Source organism: Carassius carassius, chromosome 4 (assembly GCF_963082965.1).
Source record: "Carassius carassius chromosome 4, fCarCar2.1, whole genome shotgun sequence".
Lineage (NCBI taxonomy): Eukaryota > Metazoa > Chordata > Actinopteri > Cypriniformes > Cyprinidae > Carassius > Carassius carassius.
The window spans coordinates 32,253,101-32,274,451 of NC_081758.1; the positions used below are offsets into that span (position 1 = coordinate 32,253,101).

At 37.5% G+C, this 21,351-nt stretch overlaps 2 protein-coding genes across 4 annotated transcripts; both read left to right on the plus strand.

Moving 5' to 3' along the window:
- The first annotated feature begins 646 nt into the window (after positions 1-646).
- LOC132139808 (sentrin-specific protease 3-like) lies at positions 647-7,107 on the plus strand. 2 transcript variants are annotated; one of them, XR_009433670.1, is made up of 11 exons: positions 647-804; positions 2,497-3,208; positions 3,552-3,713; positions 3,807-3,918; positions 4,030-4,177; positions 5,269-5,316; positions 5,447-5,524; positions 5,780-5,917; positions 6,003-6,098; positions 6,217-6,267; positions 6,420-6,507. XR_009433670.1 is itself a non-coding variant. In XM_059548420.1 (11 exons), exons 2-11 carry the CDS (start codon positions 2,539-2,541, stop codon positions 6,528-6,530), a joined length of 1,602 nt encoding a protein of 533 aa, XP_059404403.1. In that variant the 5' UTR covers positions 647-804; positions 2,497-2,538; the 3' UTR covers positions 6,531-7,107. The 2 variants fall into 2 exon arrangements, 1 of the variants encoding a protein (XP_059404403.1); XM_059548420.1 differs by having other exon boundaries at positions 6,003-6,086; positions 6,420-7,107.
- Positions 7,108-7,938: 831 nt separating this feature from the next.
- Positions 7,939-20,466, plus strand: LOC132139810 (eukaryotic initiation factor 4A-I-like). 2 transcript variants are annotated; one of them, XR_009433671.1, is made up of 11 exons: positions 7,939-8,049; positions 8,847-8,895; positions 9,489-9,621; positions 10,400-10,539; positions 13,797-13,965; positions 14,715-14,824; positions 15,139-15,282; positions 15,490-15,627; positions 16,708-16,762; positions 18,878-18,967; positions 19,335-19,414. XR_009433671.1 is itself a non-coding variant. In XM_059548421.1 (11 exons), the coding sequence occupies exons 1-11, from the start codon at positions 8,027-8,029 to the stop codon at positions 19,670-19,672; spliced, it is 1,221 nt and encodes a 406-aa protein (XP_059404404.1). In that variant the 5' UTR covers positions 7,940-8,026; the 3' UTR covers positions 19,673-20,466. The 2 variants fall into 2 exon arrangements, 1 of the variants encoding a protein (XP_059404404.1); XM_059548421.1 differs by lacking the exon at positions 16,708-16,762 and adding an exon at positions 19,528-20,466 and having other exon boundaries at positions 7,940-8,049.
- The last annotated feature ends 885 nt before the right edge of the window (positions 20,467-21,351 follow it).

Consider the following 21,351-nt stretch of genomic DNA (forward strand, 5'->3'; position numbering starts at 1 on the left):
GCGGATTATAAATATTCATTGTCATGGTTCACCACTACAGTTCGTGAGTAGGCCTTTTCTGCTGACATAGTGCCAAAAATAGCAAACATCAATAAATGGCGTAAAGACTAAATTCTGTAATATTCATCAATTATTTGCAAATAGAGAGCTGATTGATAGTTCACCCATTTAGGAGTAAACAATTGTAGGCTTTGCCTCCAAATTTTCAGAAGGTTTGAATGTAACAACCTGAATAACTAAACACTGAATCTCTCCACTGTAATAAACTCCATGCATCCAATGGTTAATCATGTCCCTTGAGAAAAAAACAATTCGATGATGCTTGCAGTGGAGAATGAAGTTTTTCGAACTCTACGCTGCTTAAATGTTGTACTATATCAAAAGAGATCATAACATTACGTTTTATTTTATATTCAACCGTCACAATTCTTATCAGTATCTGTGAATATAAAACATAACCGCTGGTCCCTGGTATTTTACTTTTTTGTGTGTGTTAATGTGTGGGACATTTGAGAGAAAATTAAAAATGTTTAATTTGAAAAACGCTTAATTATTGGGTCCTACTGTAAAGGACAATACTCACAAATGAATTATCCGATGTATTTTATGTTCCTGCCCATCGCAGACACTGACGTGACGTCATAGAGACGCGGCGGAAGAAGAGTGTTTTCGCTCTAAAGAAGCGCCAGCCCTCATTGAATGAGCCAAGATTTAAATCATTTTATATTCTCGCAAAACGTTGTTATTTGCTTTTTGTGTTGGCAGACAACGCTTAAGCTTTTGGCTTGAGGTTACGGTTAAACGGTGAGTAATCCGTTGTGCCGACACCCCACATTCTGTGCATCGCGACACCGGAGGCCGAGCAGTGTTTATCTGTGAGTGGTGCATGATTTGCCCGCTGGAATGATGCGTTAGATGACCAACGCTTGTGGCGCTCTGCTCTAATAAGATACTTGAAATATCAGTTAAGCCAAATACCAGACTGTTGTATAAGCGAAGCTATTAGCCTGCTCCACTTTACACTTTTCGCATAATTCACAGTAAAAGAGCAGAACAAAGCGCATCGCTTTGCCTCTCTTCTTGCGTTAACGCTGACAACTGCACGGACAAAATACAGACCAATATTTGTGCTAGTTTTGATTTAAATAACATTGAAATTAAAGTACTTTTACGTAAGCGTTTAAATGGATACATTGTCCTAAAATCTATAGATGTTTTCTCACTTTTTCCAGTGATCTTAATGTACGCATAATCGTATATTATATACCAGAAGTTTGAGTTTTAAGACGCAGTGACCTCCTGTTAAACTCTCAAGCAACCCGGAGGTAAAAAAAAATCTCTACATTACTTTATATTAAGTATGTCATCAGAAAATACTACTGACATAGCTACAAAAGAAAATACTCAGGTATTCATTATGGGGTAAACGATGCACTCATATCTTGATTTAGTTTGATACACCGTGATAAACTATATGTATCTTACCATACATAATCTTCATGATATTTTAAAAATGTTTTTAACAATTACTTTTAGGATATATGATAAAGACTTATCAAAAGGTACTATATTACATCAGGAGTGGACTTGAGTAGGCTTGAACTTGATCCTTCTCCTTGCACAGAGCAATTGTGACACCAGAATAGAAGTATTCATGATTTTGCTTGGCTAAAAATACAGAGTTCTGTTCAAATACAGTACACTTTTGCCCCGTCTACAAACATTTAATATTTAAGTAAAAAAAAAAATGTAGTTAATTATTAATAATCAATAAACATGAGAGCGCAAATGTTTGACAATTACCATATTTGATGTTAAGTTAAATCTGTCTAAACTTGAATTTTTGGTGAATTATACACCATACATATTGTCACTATGCATTTAACACATTGTTGCATTTTTGTATTGTTATATATTTTTACATATTATTACACCACATTAGTTAGATAGTTATTAAGTAAGTTAATAGTTGGAAATGTTATGAAAACTAGCACCTGTCTGTGTAAGTTTCTCTCTTCTGCTCAACACAAAAGAAGATATTTTGAAGAATATTGGTAATGACACATTTGACGGTAGTCAATGATTGCCATAGTATCGAACAAACTATAGAAGTTATCATCAACTGCTTGGTTATCAACATTTTTCTCTCACAGACTCACAGGTTTGGAGCAACTTGTGAGTAAATAATGATAAAGAACCTGATTAGTGACACGTTTACTAAATATATTGAGAGACTAGAGCCTTTTCATAAATCTGTTTTTTTTTTTAACTAGCTTGGTATCTTCTACAGTTTTGTTGTTTTTTGGTTATTAGTTTGGTTATTTGGTCTGCATAAATGCCTAATATTAACATATTATATTTAATATTAATTATCTCAAATGTCCACTAGAGTTTTGAATGTGCCTGCAATCTTTTTTTCTTATAATTTTTTTTTTAAATTTAGCAATATGTTGGTTCTCTACTCTGACAATTGACATGTTTTCTGTCATGCATTAGCGAGGAGGCAGGCTGGCGCAGGTCATAGGGTGCTCCTGGATCATGAGAGACAGTGGCAGCAGCCTGGCTCAAACACACTGGTCCAATGAGTTGACGCTGACAGCGGGGCAGGAGGGCACTGGGGGTGGGGGTGCCATTGGAGGTGGCCATTTAATGAATCCAGCCATGGCCCAACATGCACCGAGCCCAGCCCACTTCAAACTGGGACACAGAGAGGAAGATGTCAGGGTGTGGGGTGCAGACTATACTGTCCCTGAGTTGAAAGACGAGGAGGAAAATGTGGAGATGGAAAGTGAAGAGGAGGACAAGAAAGATGATGGTGGTTTTCAGTGTAATGATAAAGGTGATGATGAGGAATGGGGCTCGCCAGAGCACTCAAAGCTAGTGGAAATGGATGTCAGTGTTACAAGTGACTTTACCCACTGCTTGGCCCAGACTAGCCCCAGTCCGCTCAAAGAGAGGAAGCTAGCCCGGTTGCGCTATCAGGGCCAGAGATGTGTGAATGTTCACTACCATTTGGCCCAGCTTTGGAGAACTTGGCGGCAGCGAGCCAAATGGGCAGGAACTATGGGATACAAGAGGGTACGCAGATGTCACAGACGCCGCCACTATGACAGTCGACCTTTCCAGAGACTGCCTGGCAGTTCATTGTTAAATGGAGACCCAAAAGGACATTTGGGGACAGCAGAGGAGAAGGGAGCTGATTTATCTGGTGAGTATGAACTCTCGTATTGACATTTGTGATATCATTTTGGAAAATAAGGAAAAACCAACTTTTAAAAAAACTTGATACTATTATTAATTGTTTAGCGTGTGATACCTGACTAGTTTTAAATTGGGTTTTCAGTTTAAAGTGTAAAATGGGAACATTTAGCAATTAATAATTTCTTTATGTAAATATTTATCATGTTGTCAGTATTGTTCCAGAATCTGGTTTAGCAGAGGTAAGCTACAGTAAATGACATAATATGGTAGTACTGAGGACCTGAAAGAAGTGTGTCATCTGTTAATTTATCCATCATATTGGCTATTAGTGACCCCTGTTGATTTCTTAGACTCCCGTAGCACAAATGGAGTTCCGAAAGGAAGGGGTGGTATCCATTGTGCACCCATGGGGGACAGGGAGGAACGGGCCTCCCCTGCTAATGTCCAGTCTCAGCGGGAAAAGACCTCCCCACAGAATCAACTAAGCAGTGAACACATCTCTTGTGTACAAGGTACAACATATAATTTTGCCTAAATATGGAACAGGAACATACTTAATGTAGTATTTAACATTATATTGCCCAGTGGTGATTCTTCTTTCTCAGGTATTCTGGATGAGTTTCTCCAGCAGTATGGCAGTTTGATTCCCATCCATGTGGATGAGGTGGTGGAGAAGCTTCAAGAGCTCTTCAGTGAGAGCTTTTCAAGTCCTCACAGGTCAGAGGGGGCTCATACCAGTCACAAGGATTATTGAATCTTGATATTACAGATGGAAGAATTTACTGTGAAGTCTCAGTTTGTACCATTTGAACTTGTGCCTGTTTACAGGAAGGTAATGGTGCAACATTTAATGCAGTCCTACCAGCGCATGTCCGGAAGTGCAGTGATGCGGGGGTTTCGTGTAAATTACAAACGTCATGTCCTCACTATGGATGATCTGAGCACACTCTATGGTCAGAACTGGCTCAACGATCAGGTGGGCCTCTTTGTTAATAGTATTATTCATTTTTAATTATTAATGAGCATTATTATTAATATTGGGTCACATTTACTAATCATACGTACACTTGGATTGTTTATCTATATTTAGGATAAAATTCTGAACCGACTCAAATTGTGACCCTACAATAAATTTTTAATATTTTATCACATCACAATGCACTCCGTATAGGCATATGCCATCGTTCAAAATTCTCTTATATTCACCAAGGCTGAATTTTTGATCAAAAATACAGTAAAATCTGTAATATTGTGAAATATAATTACAATTTAAATAACTTTTTGAATATATTGCAAAAGGTCATTTATTTCTGTCAATACTCCAGTCTTCTGTGTCACATGATCTTTCAGAAGTCATTCTAATATGCTGCTATGTTGCTTAAGAAACACTTATTATTCTCAATGTTGAAATGGTGATCCATTTTTTTTACGTTTCATTGATGTGCTGACAATTCAAAAAAACATTTTAAAGAGAAATCTTGTCAGCTGGCTTTGAGAATGGGTCACATTGTGCAAAAGCCGTTATATATGGAGATTGTGCTTTTTTTATTAATATTATTTTACAAGGGTAATAAATAAATATGTCCATACCCACCTTGCGCTATTCTTTTTCTATTCTATCTGTTTTCCTTTTCAATTATTATATTATTTAAAAGCCCTTGCTATGTGTACTGCGTTAAGCTAACTGAGACTTGTTATAGCACTTGTATATTTTTGCTCTTTTGTTGATTTTGTTTGCTTCCATTGTCCTCATCTGTAAGTCGCTTTAGATAAAAGCGTCTGCTAAATGACTAAATGTAAATGTTTTGAACCCACTAGAAATTGTGTGGAACTTTTTGTTGTGATTAGCGAATGAGACCCAGTGTTTTCTTTCTTCATGTCTTTTTCATTGTAGATGATCATATTCAAAATTGTAGCTTTCATCTTTTACATCAGTTTGTCAGAGTTGTATAGAGAAGATCCACAGTTATGACTCTTTTATTTGATGAATGGGGGGGCCCTTGTTGTGGGATTGTGCTGAGTCAGCTCTCTCTCTCTCTTACATCTGTACCTCACTGCGTCACCCAGGTCATGAACATGTATGGGGATTTGGTCATGGATGCGGCTCCTGAAAAGGTGGGCAAAAAATGCGCACACACACATGAGCACTAGAGAATTTGACAAAGTCATTATATGAACTTGTGTGTCAAACAGTGAAAACAGTATGTCTCTCAGTCTCACCCCGTCTTGTTTTTTAAACTTACAGGTCCACTTTTTCAACAGCTTCTTTTATGACAAACTCCGGACGAAAGGTTATGACGGGGTCAAACGGTGGACAAAAAATGTCAGTACTGGAGAGTGATGAGGAAGGATTTTGCCTGTCTTTCACATCTCATTTATTTATACTTGCACATTTTAGGACTATAAAGATAAGCTGATAAATTGCTTATATATAATTTTCCATCCCTACCTTTTTTTTTTGTTTAGTTTTTTTTACATTTGTGTTAAAAAGTAAGGTGTATACAACATCATTATTGTTACTAGTACTACATTTGTTTATTACACTGTTGTTTATTTCGCTGTTAATTCTCCTCATTAGGTTGATATTTTCCAGAAGAAGTTCTTATTGATTCCTATTCATCTGGAAGTGCACTGGTCATTAGTCTGTGTGAATGTTCCTCAGCGTAGCATCACATACTTCGATTCCCAGAGGACCCTCAACCGCCGTTGCCCCAAAGTAAGTGTTCTTTGTTCTAATGCTGCTATTTAAATAGCTACGCAAATCCTTATACTAGTTCTTAGCATGTCCTGTTGTTTTACAGCACATTGCCAAATACCTGCAAGCAGAAGCAATCAAGATAGATCAGAAGGAGGTCTATACAGGGTGGAAAGGCTTTTTCAAAATGGTAGGGTGAAAGGTGAATTTGATGTGGTTGTGTATTAGTGAAAGTATGAGAGAAATAAGGAATGCAACCGAGTGAAAAAGCTTTTTTGTGTATGTGCTGTTGACTCTTCTCTCTCTTTTGAATGTTCTAGAATGTGGCAAGGCAGAACAATGACAGTGATTGTGGAGCTTTTGTCCTTCAGGTTAGCTTTTTTCAGTTCTGTTTCTGTATTTTTATATTCTCTGTGTTATTTTAACACTTGATTTTGCACATAGCACTGGTGCTGTAAGTATAAAATGATCTTCTTTTGTGTCTTTTACTTACATGTTCACTCTTTTTATCATTGTACACCAGTACTGTAAGTGCCTGGCCCTGGAACAGCCTTTCAGCTTTGGTCAGCAGGATATGCCCAAGCTACGGAGACAAATGTACAAAGAACTGTGTCACTGTAAACTGTCTCTGTGAGACTGTGAAAGAGACTGTGACATCTTCTACTTCTAAATAAGCTCCAAGTCCAGACAGCATTTAGGCGGGAGTCGTGCAAACGTTTTTTAACCCTCTTTTTGTTCAATGACTTTGTATTTTGACTTTGTGAATGCCATGCTCTGTTCAGCCCAGATGTTTGTTTGCTCAGATCAAAATGCAAGATGAGTTGTTTTTTAGAAGTCTGAGGGGGAGTTGACCTCAGTGAACTGTTCATTAGGTGCCGCCATTTTATTGGCAATTCTGTTTTTTATTTTTCATGTTCTTGGTGTCAGTAACTTGTATGGTAAAGTTAATGCCATTAACTGGTGAGGGAAGAGACTTGCAGACATTTGAAAAATGTAATGCAATATTCATAAACTGAGAGTCAATATGGACCACAACACTATATGAGCATTTTTGTTTGTTCGATATTGTTTGTCTGTTGTTATGTATCTGTGCGATTTAAGATGAAAAGTTATGGAGATGAAAAAAAGAGCAGCTGTAAATTAAACTGTTTTATATCTTTTGAGATGCATACGTTGTTGTAAGATGTGCTAATAAAAACTGAAGTAAATAACTGAGCCTCATCAATTTGTGCATAAGTCCATGAAGTTAGAAGCATAATGTTGTTGTTATTGTGTAGTAGTTTGTAATGTGGCTACAAAATGGTTATAAATGAGGCAGCTAATTATAAAAAAAGTCCTACTGTTAGTTTGATGAACAGGTTAGGCTTACTAGATTTCAGTTTGGATCAGTTTACTCTCAAACAGAAAAACTAAAACACAAATGCATCATTTCCCTTACAGTATAGGAGTTGCCACTGCAGGAACCATACATTTTAAATGCATATTCAAATAATAATAAAGTAATATTCAAATAAAACTGGCATATGATAAAAGGGGGGGGGGGGGCGATTATTATTTATTAACACACTTTTTAAAATGTATTTATATGCTGAATAAACTAATTTAAAAGAATTACGGGGAAACATCAGCATAATTATATATTATTATTTAAAGGTCGAAAAAATTGAAAAAAAAACTTTAAATAAAAATCTGGATCATGGAGATTAAGTGTGCGAATTTTTAGTTATTATTAAATGTAGCTAACAAAATAAACAAGTCAACAATAAAACGAAGTATTTTTGTGTTGACTTCACATTCACAGTGCTGAATACACAATGGCCATACCTGGAAATCTATGCACGCTAGAACTACGCCACCTTAGGCCAAGCGAACGATATTTTGTGGTTAAGCTTTAGTCCAATTGCATTTAAACTTGGGCCGGACTAACGTGACAGGGACCGCCCATCTCCAGCTCACCCAACACTAAAAGGCGGCTACCATTTGTTGAGTGACGTCTGTGCCAGCCAATGAAAATATGCGAGGGGAGGTCCATATTCTGACTGATGGTCGAATACTGCAATCACAATTTTAGTAAGAAACCCCTCTTAAACTATATAAAACATTTTCGCTGTGTGCTCGCCCTTTGTGATAATGTCGGCAGATTATGAAGAGAGGTAGGGCAGACGGGATTTAACGATCTTAATGTGTATAAATATTTATTAGAGATCATATGCATACATGCTGTCAGTCGATACAGACATTCCGCTTCTAGATGCAGCTGGAAGTAGCGTGTGGTTCGTGATCTTGAATGTCGTAAATGAGTTGTAAAAAAAACCCCGGCGTTAGCATATGAGCTCTTAGCAGCCCGGCCTGCTTCAGGATATTTACGGTCAACGATCACATCGTTCAAGCTGCTCAAAATTACGGTTTAGATCGCGAATCATGTGTTGTTATATGCACTTGATGTATTCTTTCCACTTGATTTAGACTGATCGACACATAGCCCATTAATGTCCCCGAGTAAAGCTGCTTTTTCCTCTTCATTCACCCATCCATCCTTTCAGTTAATTTGCACACAGTTAAAACTGTTCTGATCTTTTTTTTCTGCTTCTATATTTTCATTATAAAACTATATTAAAGCTGATTAACAGTTAGTTATTTAACGTTATGTTGCCTTTAAATGGTTGATTAAATCTGTTATTTGTTTTCTAATTTGACATAGTCATAATTTATGACATTTTTATAGCACATTGGTGCATAATGTCTATATATAAGTAAAACACATGACTATCAGTGCATAGTGTTCTTATTTATATATTATTGCAATGTGTGATACACTGTCCTGTTTACCTTATAGTGCTGATTTGTCGTTTTGCTGCAATTGCACCATAGTTTCCATTCACAAATCAATACAGTATCTATCTGCCTTCACAAATAACTGTGTGGTGCTAATGTGACATTTCTTTTCAAGACCTAGAGACAATGGCCCCGAGGGCATGGAGCCAGATGGAGTCATTGAAGTGAGTTCAGAACCTTTTTTTTTAACAGTTAACTATTTCATATGTACAAACACACTGCATATATATATATATATATATATATATATATATATATATATACAGCCAAGTATGGTGACCCATACTCGGAATTCGTACTCTGCTTTTAACCCATCCAAAGTGCACACACACAGCAGTGAACACACACCCACACCGTGAACACACACCCGGCAGCCATTTATGCTGCGGCGCCCAGGGAGCAGTTGGGGGTTCGGTGCCTTGCTCAAGGGCACCTCAGTCGTGGTATTGAGAGTGGAGAGAGCACTGTACATGCACTCCCCCCCACCTACAATTCCTGCCAGCCCGAGACTCTAACTCACAACCCTTCGATTGCAAGTCCGACTCTCTAACCATTAGGCCACGGCTGGCACTGAATGTGCTGTCAGTTGATTTGACAGTCTTGTCCTCACTGTGGGAGTCAGCCCTTCCCCTTATGCCGATCTGTTATCATTTATGCATTATGCACGGAGTGACAAATAGCAAACACTTTATTTTCAGAATGAGATGGAGTAAAGATTAGCTTGCCTGTGGCCTTATTCTTTTCCCTTTATTTTCAGAGTAACTGGCATGAGATTGTGGACAGCTTTGATGACATGAACCTGCGTGAAACTCTTCTCAGGGGAATCTATGCTTATGGTTTTGAGAAGCCCTCTGCCATCCAGCAAAGGGCTATCCTCCCTTGTATCAAGGGTAAGATACCTTTAAGAATATATATATATATATATATATATATATATATAAATATATTAAAAAAAATTTTTATTTATCTGAGATTATAATTAAATTGCAGCACATATTATGGGATTCTCTATTATAACTTCACCTTCTGTGAATAAGCTTTGGGGCACATAATATGCCAAATGGTCATCATTGGGGGTTTGTTCATTTGTAATTATGTAATTTAGGAGATTTTTTTTAAATTTTTTAATCCTGGCTGGTAGCAGTGCAGTAGTGTTAGTAGCGTTAGAAAGGTCACACCGGACAAGAAGCACAGTGCTGTGTCTAGGACAACTCACAAGTATTGCACACCAGAAATGTCACGTTCATTTGAAGATGGCAGTCCAAAAATATTTTCACCAAACAGGCAAAAGTTAACTTCACAAATAATCAAAGTATCGTTGATGAGTTTGAAGTTCAGTGTTTGGAAAAAAACAACATCAACGGACAAAATGTGATCTGTATTATAGCTCTCTAAGTGAAGCATATAGTCCTCATTCAGAATGATATGATTTTGAACTGCCTCTTGAGTTGTAGCTGGGTGTCATGGACAAACACTTGCATGGCACCTCTGGAGAAGGTACAGTCAAAAAAAATCATTGTGTTCAGATTTGAAAGATATGCACTTCTTGTCTGTTGTCTGACTCCCTTTAGGCTGCCATTGCACATCTTTGCATGCTTGAAGAAGAACATTCAGTTTCAGATTCAGTTAGAGCTCATTATCTGGGCTATTGTTTTTTCTCCACACTAGGATATGATGTCATTGCACAGGCCCAGTCGGGCACGGGCAAGACTGCCACCTTTGCCATCTCCATCCTACAGCAGATTGATATAGAGCTTCGAGGTTCTCAGGCCTTGGTTCTGGCACCCACCCGTGAATTGGCTCAGCAGGTTAGTGCAGTCTGTGTGCTCACTGCTTTTGGTTCAGTTACTGCAGGACCAGTGTCAACAGTGCAGCTAAATCATACTGTTGAGTTCTCGTGATTTCCAGAAACGGACACAATCATTTTAAGGCCAGATCCTTTTTATGTCATTTGCATGTTTTAAACTGGACAATGTACCGATATTAGGGAGTAAAAAAAAAGCAGATATTGATATATCGGCTGATATTCTTTGTGTATATTATAGTACAGTACCAGTCAAAAGTTTGGACACTTTCCCATCTGGTGTCCAAACATTTGACTGGTACTTTTTTCCAATGATCAGTATGGTTGTTTAAGAAATGAAAAGCTACACACTGCTCCAGTTAGAGTTAAAAGAATTGTAAATCCCATACCCTTTCTAGTATTTGCTTATTTAAATCCAAGTGGTGACTCTTTTTTTTATTTATCATTTTTTGCAATGATCACTCATATGTGGTGATCAATAGGGCTGTGACGGTTGCCGTGACAACCACGTCACAGCGGTGGTCGGTTGCTACCGCGGTTGTCTACTGCCACCGGCGGTAGTGCACGTGACGTCACAAACATAATACAAAGTTTTGTATATAAGTGTAATAACTGTAATAGTTGCAAATTCTAAGTCTATGGTAATTAACAAATTACCTCAAACACAGCGTTTCCTTTAGATTGGCAGATTTGAGCACGGGAAAATACAGTTTATACATTCAGCAAATTAATTTAGTGTTGGGCGATGGATCTTGTTGGGAAAGCAAATACCACATCGCCGATCTGGAGTCATCTGCATTCATGTCACCCATCAGCGTTTGCACAAGTTCTCGTGATCGCAAACGCTGGCTGGTAAGGTTTGGTGAGGCTTTCTCCAAACTGGCCAAATACAAACGAGGCCGCGATAAATAAAAGATGGTAACAAGAAATATGGCAACGATTCCTATTTCAAAGAGAGCGCGGACAGATGAGGAGTTACTGAGCTTGCTTGGTGGCGGAAAAGTTAACCGGACGCAAAACAACCGCGTTGCGACAGGTTTAGTCTGTCTAGTATCTATACAGGACATATGAACTCTGTGTCAGTAGCCTACATCACAGACCGGACGGGGATTTATCATGTCATGTTGTGCTACATCCAGTGTAGCATCACTGATTATAATGAGTATTTTGTTGCGCTGCATTGCTCGCGTCCGTTAGACAGGGTGTATTTAACTTTCTTATTTAGGCTACTTTCTTGTAGCCTAAATAAACATTATTTCTTTGATATTTATTTTAGTGTTTTGCAGGCGGCGTTCACTGACAGAAGTGCTCAAATAAACACGAACTGACGAGTTAAATAGGATGTGTTAGATGAGTGAGACAGTGCTGGGCTGATTTCTAGACGTGCATACATATAAATATATCCTGTATATAATATATATAAAATATATTACATGCATGCACAGTTTAAGTCAGCTTTAATCACCTTTTTTGGTAATTCCATGAATTAACTGACCACGACACTGCTTGCATATAGTTTATTTCGCAGTTTGATATGAAAGGATACGCACAAAGGAAGCACGCACCGCCTTTGAGCACAGGACCGTCCGCGCTCGCTTAACTTGCACCTGATAATAAAGTGAAGTGGAGCGCGTGTCTGAAACGTTTCCTGTTCAGTCATTCTGCGAATCTGCGACTGAATAAATTCACTTCTTGTCATGAGAAAAAGTGACAGAAGCAGCAGTTGTGAGTGGGTGGCCATCCCCGCCCCTACGTAAAATAATTTGAATACGTTAAACTGGAAAAAAATTATCGCCTTGGTTAATGAGCAAATTTTGACACTAATATATATATACATTTTTATTTTTTTTTATTTATTTTTTTTTCAAACACCGCGCCACCGCCGGTTGTTGGTCCATGACTACCGCGGTGGTAAAAATCAGCCACCGTCACAGCCCTAGTGATCAAACACTTAAAATGACTTGACAGATATATAATGGATGCAGGGCATTTAACAATTTAACAATAAACTTTATTATCCAAAGTAAGTCTGACATCAGTGCACTGAAAAGTAAAGTTGAAGTTTATGCAACTTTATTTCAAATTCAATTCTATTCAACCTTATTCCGTTCAAGTTTATGCAAATTTGTTCATTCATGGATTTGTGCTACTGTCTGCAGTGCACACACAGACGAAACTTACTAGAGAACTATGACATAATATACCTCTGTAAATAAATACAATATAAATTAACGTCTCGCGCACTTTAATGCCCTTTGAATGTAACGTGTACGTTCCCTTGGAACTGGAATCGTGGCAGAATTTCATGTCAGGTCCACGTCGCAGGGCACTTATGGTCAAATAAGACAAAGCTTAAATGCTGCTGCCTAAACAACAACATCTTGCTAACGTGGCAGCGCATCTCCACCAAATTCAGGGGATGCCTTCAGCTCCAGGGGCCCTCTCGAACACCACCCTCCGCATGTCGGCAAACAATATATCGGCAGTGTTCTAGTTAAAAGCAACATGTTACATTATTGTGTTACTCTTCTTTTTTTGTGTGTGTGATGTAAGTATGTAATCATGTTACATTGTTAATTGTGTTTTCTATTGCAAAAATGTGTGGGTAGACAGTATAGCAAACATTAAATATTTTAGAAAGGCTGTTATACAGCATTGCATCTTCACAAAGTATTTAGACACAGTAACATAGCCACATTAACTCAGCAGTGTTTTATATTTAATTTAATTACATTAATGTTATAAATTGAGATATAGGCTACAATAAATATTTTAACTGCTACTACGTAAAAGGAACACTGCTGTAAAAAACATATTATTTGTTTAACGTGTTTGCAAACCAAATGTTATTACACTTTTGTTCATATAGCATTAGGCCTACTTTTAGTAGTGCACAATACACTACTTGTGAATGCATTATTAGTTTTGTGCATAATGCAATTAATTGTAATTAATCACAGACAATAATATGATTAATCTTGATTTAAAAAAAAAAAAAAAACGTATCGTTGCCCAGCACTAGAATAAGTACATGATTACAATAATGGAAATGCTTGTTTGGAAATGTAAAGCTAGTAGGTAGTATTGTGTAAATAAAAAAAACAAAGAAACAAAGGCCAACTCTAAAGTTGATATGATAAGTGGCATTATACATGTTTTAGGCTGTGGTCAGAGGCACATTTGCCATCCATGCAAGTACAGACTTCATGCTTTTAGTTTTGATCCAAGTTACATTACACTTGATTTTTTTTGTCCATACAGATCCAGAAAGTGATTCTGGCTCTTGGAGACTATATGGGTGCGACATGCCATGCCTGTATCGGTGGGACCAATGTGCGAAATGAGGTCCAAAAGCTGCAGGCAGAGGCACCGCATATTGTAGTAGGAACCCCAGGTCGTGTCTACGACATGCTTAATCGAAAGTTCCTCTGTAAGTATTCAGTACTTTGAAATATTTTGTGCTAAAGCTGGATTCACATAAAATGCTTAATACATTTCTTCTAAAATGCAAATTTCTTTATTTCCAATTTAACAGTAACATTAAAGGGTTAGTTCACCCAAAAATGAAAATTAGCCCATATATTACTCACCATCAAGTCATCCTAGATATACGACTTTCTTCTTTCAAACGAATCCAGTCAGAATTATATTAAAAATTTCCTTTGATCTTTCAAGCTGTTTAATGACCCACTCAGCAAATTAAATTAAATAAAAAGCACCCATACATAATAAAAATAGTTTCACACAGCTCAGGGTGTGGGAAAAAGTCCTCCTTTATAAAACATAATAATCAATTTAATCTAGCTTGCACTCACTGTTGTGCATGGAAACAGTTCCGGGTGAATGACGTATGAGGTTGGCATATTGATTTGTTATGATAATGCATAACATGACTTTTTGCTGAATTCAAAATTCAGTTACTACTAAGCAAAATGTATTAAAGCATGAAATTGACTCAACTAGGGGCTTCGTCTCAATTTGATAATTACGTCATTACATTTCATAATTACAACTGTCATTTTCTTCTTTTTTTTTTTAAGAGAACTTGATGTGATTTTTTTGAAGAATTGCAATTTAATTTATCTTAAATGTCTTAAGATTTTTGTGAATCAAGCCCATTTTTTTGTATTATCGTGTTATGCCATTTACACAATCTTTTCATGTTCACCCCTCTTCCAGCTTCTAAGTACATTAAAATGTTTGTACTGGATGAAGCGGATGAGATGCTGAGTCGTGGTTTCAAGGACCAGATCTATGAGATTTTCCAGAAACTCACTACTAGCATACAGGTAAGGATGTGAATGGACCGTGTTACCTGTATGTGCTGTTCTCAAGCTTTCTATTTCCATGCTTAATTGCATTAGTGTATATGAGAAAGTGGTTTTGCCAAAGCATAATTCCGTTGCAGCGGAAGTTGAGAACAAACACAAATGGTATTGAAACCTGGAATTTTGTTGTTGCTTTGTTCAGTCAACTCTGTTTTACAACTGGTAACAATAGCTTTTTAGGAGACCCAGCTTTGTTTAAGAGGTCATATGTGCATTTGTGTTTGTTTAGAAATGTGAATAGGCCTAACCATGTGGCTGTGCCATCTGTCCTTCAGGTGGTGCTGCTGTCAGCCACCATGCCTGCGGAGGTGCTGGATGTCACTTCCAAGTTTATGCGAGAACCAGTGCGTATCCTGGTAAAGAAAGAGGAGCTTACCCTTGAGGGTATTCGACAGTTCTACATCAATGTTGAAAAAGAGGTACACTGCTGTCAACTGTCTGATCTTGGGGTACTTTAATGCAAAGCGACAATAGCAGATATGCATGAATTACATTCATGAACATCCAAATTGATCAGGGCCTTTAAAAGGACATATTTTGTGTTCATATGCATTGATTTTGACTGGTGGCTGTTAATAGGTAATTTTGTTTCTCATCCTGCTTTTCTGTGTATGTGTTTTTGTCAGGAATGGAAGCTGGACACTCTCTGTGATCTATACGAGACTCTTACTATCACTCAGGCAGTGATCTTCATTAACACACGCCGGAAAGTAGACTGGCTCACAGAAAAGATGCACGCCAGGGACTTCACTGTCTCAGCTCTGGTAAATACTGAAAGTGCCACACCTCAAACATAAATGGAACCAGTTGGAATCCCATTCAGAGAGAAATTTATTTTCTTTTCTTATTAAAACGTCAGCCAATCAAAATCATTTATGCTTAAAAGGGTGAGCTGCAACTATTTTCACAGAACATAACTATATTGCACATTTAGAATAAACATTGCTCATTGGTATAGATGTTAGCATTAGTTTTCATTATAGTTATTGTTCTAAGTTTTCATGGGATAGTCCACCCAAAAATGAAAATTCCTATATGTCTGACTTCTGTGAAAGACAATAGATAAAATTAAGTTAAACTGTTTTGGTTCCCACCAGGGGCGATTGTAGGATATAAATTTTAGGGGGGGCTCTATCATATATATGATACACACACATTACGGTTTACTGTACACATTCAAAATTTTACTGTTTGTTTTTTTAAAACAACCTTCTTTCCTTAGCTCAAGTATGCAGACCGCTTTGCCACATGCACTGGAAAATGTATTACATTGAAAGTTAAATTTTCAAATGAAAATGATTGAAATGAAACATGATTGTTTTATAAAGTATGCATTCATATATGCTTTATTTTCACTGGAGGAAACAGCTGTGGTGTGGTGAGAGGTGAACGCAGTGAAAACCTAGGCTACAGAAGATGGGGAACCAAATTATAAGCTGTATTTATGACTAAGAACAGAACTGCACAGATGGAGATAGTATAACAATCTATCATTAAACTCACACCTTGTCCCTGGTTTCTTGCTCTGCGGTGCTGCGGTCTGCGGATTGAAAAAGAATGTGCTGAAAGACGGGGAGCAGTCGATCGAAGTCTGTCGCAGTTTTCATATGAAATTTAAAGGGGACTGAGGCAATCACGAATTCATGTACGGTTTATGTAGCTAATTGCAAAATTTAAGGGGGGCCGAGTAGTCATTTTAGGGGGGCTATAGCCCTCCTAAAAATGGCCTAGTGACGCCCATGGTTCCCACTGACTTCCACTGTATGAACAAAAAATTCTGTGGAAATCAAAGGGAACCGAAACTACTTGATTATCAACATTCTTCAAAATTTTGTCTTCCATAGAAGAAAGTGTATTCAGCTGAAGAAAAATGCTTAACAGGTTTGGAACAACATGAGGGTGAGTAAATGACAAAATGTTGGGTGGACTATCCCTATAACAGACCTGCCATTACCTAGATGTGAGTAATTATCATTATGCAGTTCTGCAAAGCGCAAGCTTTCAGTATTATCACAAATGTCATGTACATTCATCAGTTGTTTTTTCTTCTCAACTCTCAATATTTGTTTTTTCTTTGACAAAATATGCAGAACTTTATGTACAACAGGGGTGCTTAATCCTGTTCCTGGAGATCTACCTACCTGCAGACTTTAGCTTATCTTAATTAGCCGATTCAGGTGTGTTTGATCAGGGTTCAAGCTGAACCTAGATCACCAGGAATAGGATTGGGCACCCCTGATGTACAAGATGCTCATGCTAAAGCAGTCCCATTGTTGACCTGTATTTAAAGTAGCTGTATGGTTAGAAATGAAGCTTTAGGTTTTTGTATGGTCAGTTATTTTGTATTAATTAATTTATTTACAGTGCATCCAGAAAGTATTCATAGCGCTTAACTTTTTCCACATTTTGTTTTGTCACAACCTTATTCCAAAATGGATTAAATTCATTATTTTCCTCAAAATTCTACAAACAATATCCCATGACAATTTGAAATAAATTTGTTTGAAATCTTTGCAAATTTATTAAAAATAATAAAAGAAATATTCACAGCCTTTGCCATGACACTCAAAATTGAGCTCAGGTACATCCTGTTTCCACTTATCATCCTTGAGATGTTTTTACAGCTTGACTGGAGTCCACCTCTGGTAAATTCAGTTGATTGGACATGATTTGGAAAGGCACACACCTGTCTATATAAGATCCCACAGTTAACAGTGCATGTCAGAGCACAAATCAAGCCATGCAGGAATTGTCTGTAGACCTGTAGAATGCACCAAGACAGGATTGTATCGAGTCTGTAGAATGCACCAAGACAGGATTGTATCGAGGCACAGATCTGGGGCAGGGTACAGAAATATTTCTGTTGCATTTAAGGTTAGTGGAAGAAGTTTAAAACAACCAGGACTCTTCCTAGAGCTGGCCTCCTGGCCAAACAGAGCAATTGCTGGAGAAATGCTTTGCTTAGTGTGGTGACCAAGAACGTGATGGTCACTGTAGTTGAGCTCTATGATTATATGTGGAGATAGGAGAAACCTACAGAAGGACAAATGTCAATGCAACACTCCACTGATCTGGGCTTTATGGTGGTGTTGCCAAACTCAATCCTCTCTTCAGTGAAGACACATGAAAACACATTTGGAATTTGCAAAAAAGCTCCTAAAGAACCCTCAGATTGTGAGAAACAAGATTCTCTGGTTTGATGAACCTCAATTCCAAGCATCATGTTTGGAGGAAAGCAGGCACTGCTCATCACCTGCAGGGTAGCATCCCAACAGTTAAGTGTGCTGGTAGCAGCATCATGCTGTGGGGTTGTTTTTCAGAGTAGAAGAAAAACTCAACGCAGCAATATAGAGAGAGCCTTAATGAAAACCCAGTCCAAAGTAATCAGAACCTCAGACAACGACCCTAAGCACACAGCCAAAATAACAAAGGAGTGGCTATGGGACAACTATGTGAATGTCCTTGAGTGGCCCATGCAGCCAGAGCCCAGACTTAAACCCGATTAAACATCTCTGAAGAGATCTGAAAATGGCTGTGTGCACCGACACCCCCCCCCCCCCATCCAACCTAATGGACCTTGAGAGGTCCTGCAAAGAAGAATGGGAGAAACTGCCCAAAAATAGGTGTGCAAAGCTTGTAGCATCATACTCCAAAAGACTTGTGGCTGTAATTGGTTCGAAAGGTGCTTCAACAAAGTATTGAGCAAAGGCTGTGAATACTTGCAATTTTTGAAAGATTTCAAACAGACTTCTTTCATGTTGTTTGTAGAATTGAGGAAATGAATTTAATCCATTTTGGAATAATGCTGTAACATAAAATGTGGAAAAAGTGAAGCACTGTGAATACTTTCTGGATGTACTGTAACAATTTGCATTAACAAATTTTATCATTCATTCTACATCCTGATAGTCTGATATGTGCTCGTATATAATTTTGTCTTTGCAAGCATAATGAATAACTTAACTGGACATGTGAACAATGGTAATCGCACACTGTGTGTTATATTTTTTTCAGCATGGAGACATGGATCAAAAGGATCGTGACCTGATTATGAGGGAGTTTCGCTCTGGTTCTAGCCGTGTCCTTATTACCACAGATTTGCTGGTGAGCAAATACATCAGTGCACATTTCTTGCTGCTTAATTTTTTTTTTCTCCTATTGGAATGAATTCCATTCAAATCGGGTTCATATAGCAGATGAGGTTGCCAGACTTCCCTGACTCCTTAGCACCCTATAGTGCTTTGGGGTAATTAAAGTATCTGGTATAAAAAATCAGTGTGTAACCTGTTATGGATGGCTTATTCTGTCCTTCCCCATAGCTTCATCAAACGACACCCTACAAAGAAAAATTTGTTAAATAAATACTTATATGGTAAATAAATGCTAGCAATTACCAGTGATAGTAAGTGGACCTTGATATTGGCATTGAAAAACACTGGGAATAAAAAGAAAATGTCTGTTTCATTCATAGGCCAGAGGTATTGATGTCCAGCAGGTGTCTTTGGTCATCAACTATGACTTGCCAACCAACCGTGAGAATTACATTCATAGGTTTGTGTTTGGTACATCAGTCTAACCTTGAGCTTGACCTAAGCTAAGGAATTATATCCAATGCCATTTTATCATTTCCATTTACAATGTTTTGTTCTTCTGTGCTACTTTAGGATTGGTAGAGGAGGCCGTTTTGGCAGGAAGGGTGTAGCCATCAACATGGTGACAGAAGATGACAAGCGTACTTTGAGGGACATCGAGACCTTCTACAACACTACTGTAGAAGAGATGCCCATGAATGTAGCTGACTTGATCTAGAAATCTATTTGAGCAGATCTAGAGACACCTCCTCTCTCCATCTCCAACATCTCTTTTGCTTTATTTTCCAGTTTAAGCTCTTCTGAATGGAATCTTCCACAAATGCCAATTAGTCATTTCATCTCCCCAAAACTGATACAATTTTATAATTTCAGATCCTGAAAGTACTTTATCTCAATCAACTTTCAAAAAATATGGGCTCAGTCATCTTCTGTTATGAAGAAGAGTAGCATGTTTTGTGACTCTACTCTCAATTAATTATCCTGGGCTCTCTTTGTTTTTTTTTTGTTTTTTTTTTCTAGCTGGGAATCATCAGACTTTGGATGAATAATTGGACTTCAGTTACTGGTTTCCAGCTTCTGTGCATTGACGATTCTTTAAAGCAAACCTCATGCTGCTAATGTACTTCAGCCATGTGGTAAAAGTGTGCTAGCTTTTAGACCGACATGAATAGCATTGGGTTGGATTCATTCTCTGGATCCAACTACTCGGACCGTAAAATCCAAGTAGTTACTGTACTTGCTGTACTGTTTTCTGTAAAACTGTACCAGAACCATTTAATCACCTTGAACACGGCATATGATGCAAGCTGTCTGAGTAATATGGGCTTCCTGAATTTAGAGATTTGGAAGTCCTTGCATTAATTTTGACTGAAGGTGGTACAAAAATTTGATCGAGAAGAAAATTTCAACTTTTTTCTTTTCTTTTTAAAACATTTAAATTATTTTGTTTAGTGTGTTTTGTTTTTGGAGGAGAGGGAAATCTCAATAAAGCTGCAGCCTAACTGGTCGAAATGTTTGGACTTTTTGGGGGGGGGGTTATGACATGGTTGTTGTTTTTTTATTGTTTGGTTATGTTCATTATTTTTTTCTTTTTAAAGGTGTCATTTTTCACATTTTTGGGTGCTAGTGCAGTGACTTTACATTGGAATCTGTACAAATTAAACCTATGTATGCATTTACTTTACATTCATGTTTAACAAACCCCTGAATATATATATATATATATATATATATATATATATATATATATATATATTCTAAGAATTTAACAGGTTGATATTTTATTTCAGAAAACTACATGAACATTTATTCATGAATTTACAATCAGAATCTGCCATGATCTTGTACTGCATGTAAATTTTTAGTCACTCAAAATTGCTTTTATATTTTACCTAACAAATAGGTGTACAAAAATTATACTGTAATTCCGTTATTCAACACTGGAGGGAGGCTCCACACAGCTGACCTAAAGCTTAAGTATGCAAGAACAAACTAATTGAAGAAGATGGAAAGACCAGAGCTTAAAAAGCATCTGGTTTCAAAATATAAGGATCATTAGAAATTAGAAAGCATTTAGAAATTAAGAGTTCCTCACAGCAAACACTGAACTTGTTATAAACGTAACAAATCTGTTCTATAACAATTTGGTCAAAACAAAGAAAAGTGTTTTGTGCTGCCTTTCACCGACAAGTATTCAACATGCACTACATCCATATGCATGAAGGCATATACGAGATGTTTGTTGCAAATTAACATCAGTAGAATGGATTCTGGAGCATAGAGTTTGCTAATAATTATGAATCGTACTGTTTTTCAAATCAGCCATGAACTTTTAATTGAACCTCTTTTGCTCTCTCCTCTTCATCACCTTCATCCCCATCACTATTCCATGGCACC

Excerpts from the sequence above, each read along its gene's own strand:
- LOC132139808 (XM_059548420.1), top strand. The coding sequence starts at position 2,539 with ATGAGAGACAGTGGCAGCAGCCTGGCTCAAACACACTGGTCCAATGAG. Across the intron at positions 3,209-3,551 it reads GAAGGGAGCTGATTTATCTG|ACTCCCGTAGCACAAATGGA; the intron begins GTGAGTATGAAC and ends TTGATTTCTTAG. Across the intron at positions 4,178-5,268 it reads AGAACTGGCTCAACGATCAG|GTCATGAACATGTATGGGGA; the intron begins GTGGGCCTCTTT and ends TGCGTCACCCAG.
- LOC132139810 (XM_059548421.1), top strand. The coding sequence starts at position 8,027 with ATGTCGGCAGATTATGAAGAGAG. Across the intron at positions 8,050-8,846 it reads TCGGCAGATTATGAAGAGAG|ACCTAGAGACAATGGCCCCG; the intron begins GTAGGGCAGACG and ends TTTCTTTTCAAG. Across the intron at positions 15,628-18,877 it reads ACTTCACTGTCTCAGCTCTG|CATGGAGACATGGATCAAAA; the intron begins GTAAATACTGAA and ends TATTTTTTTCAG.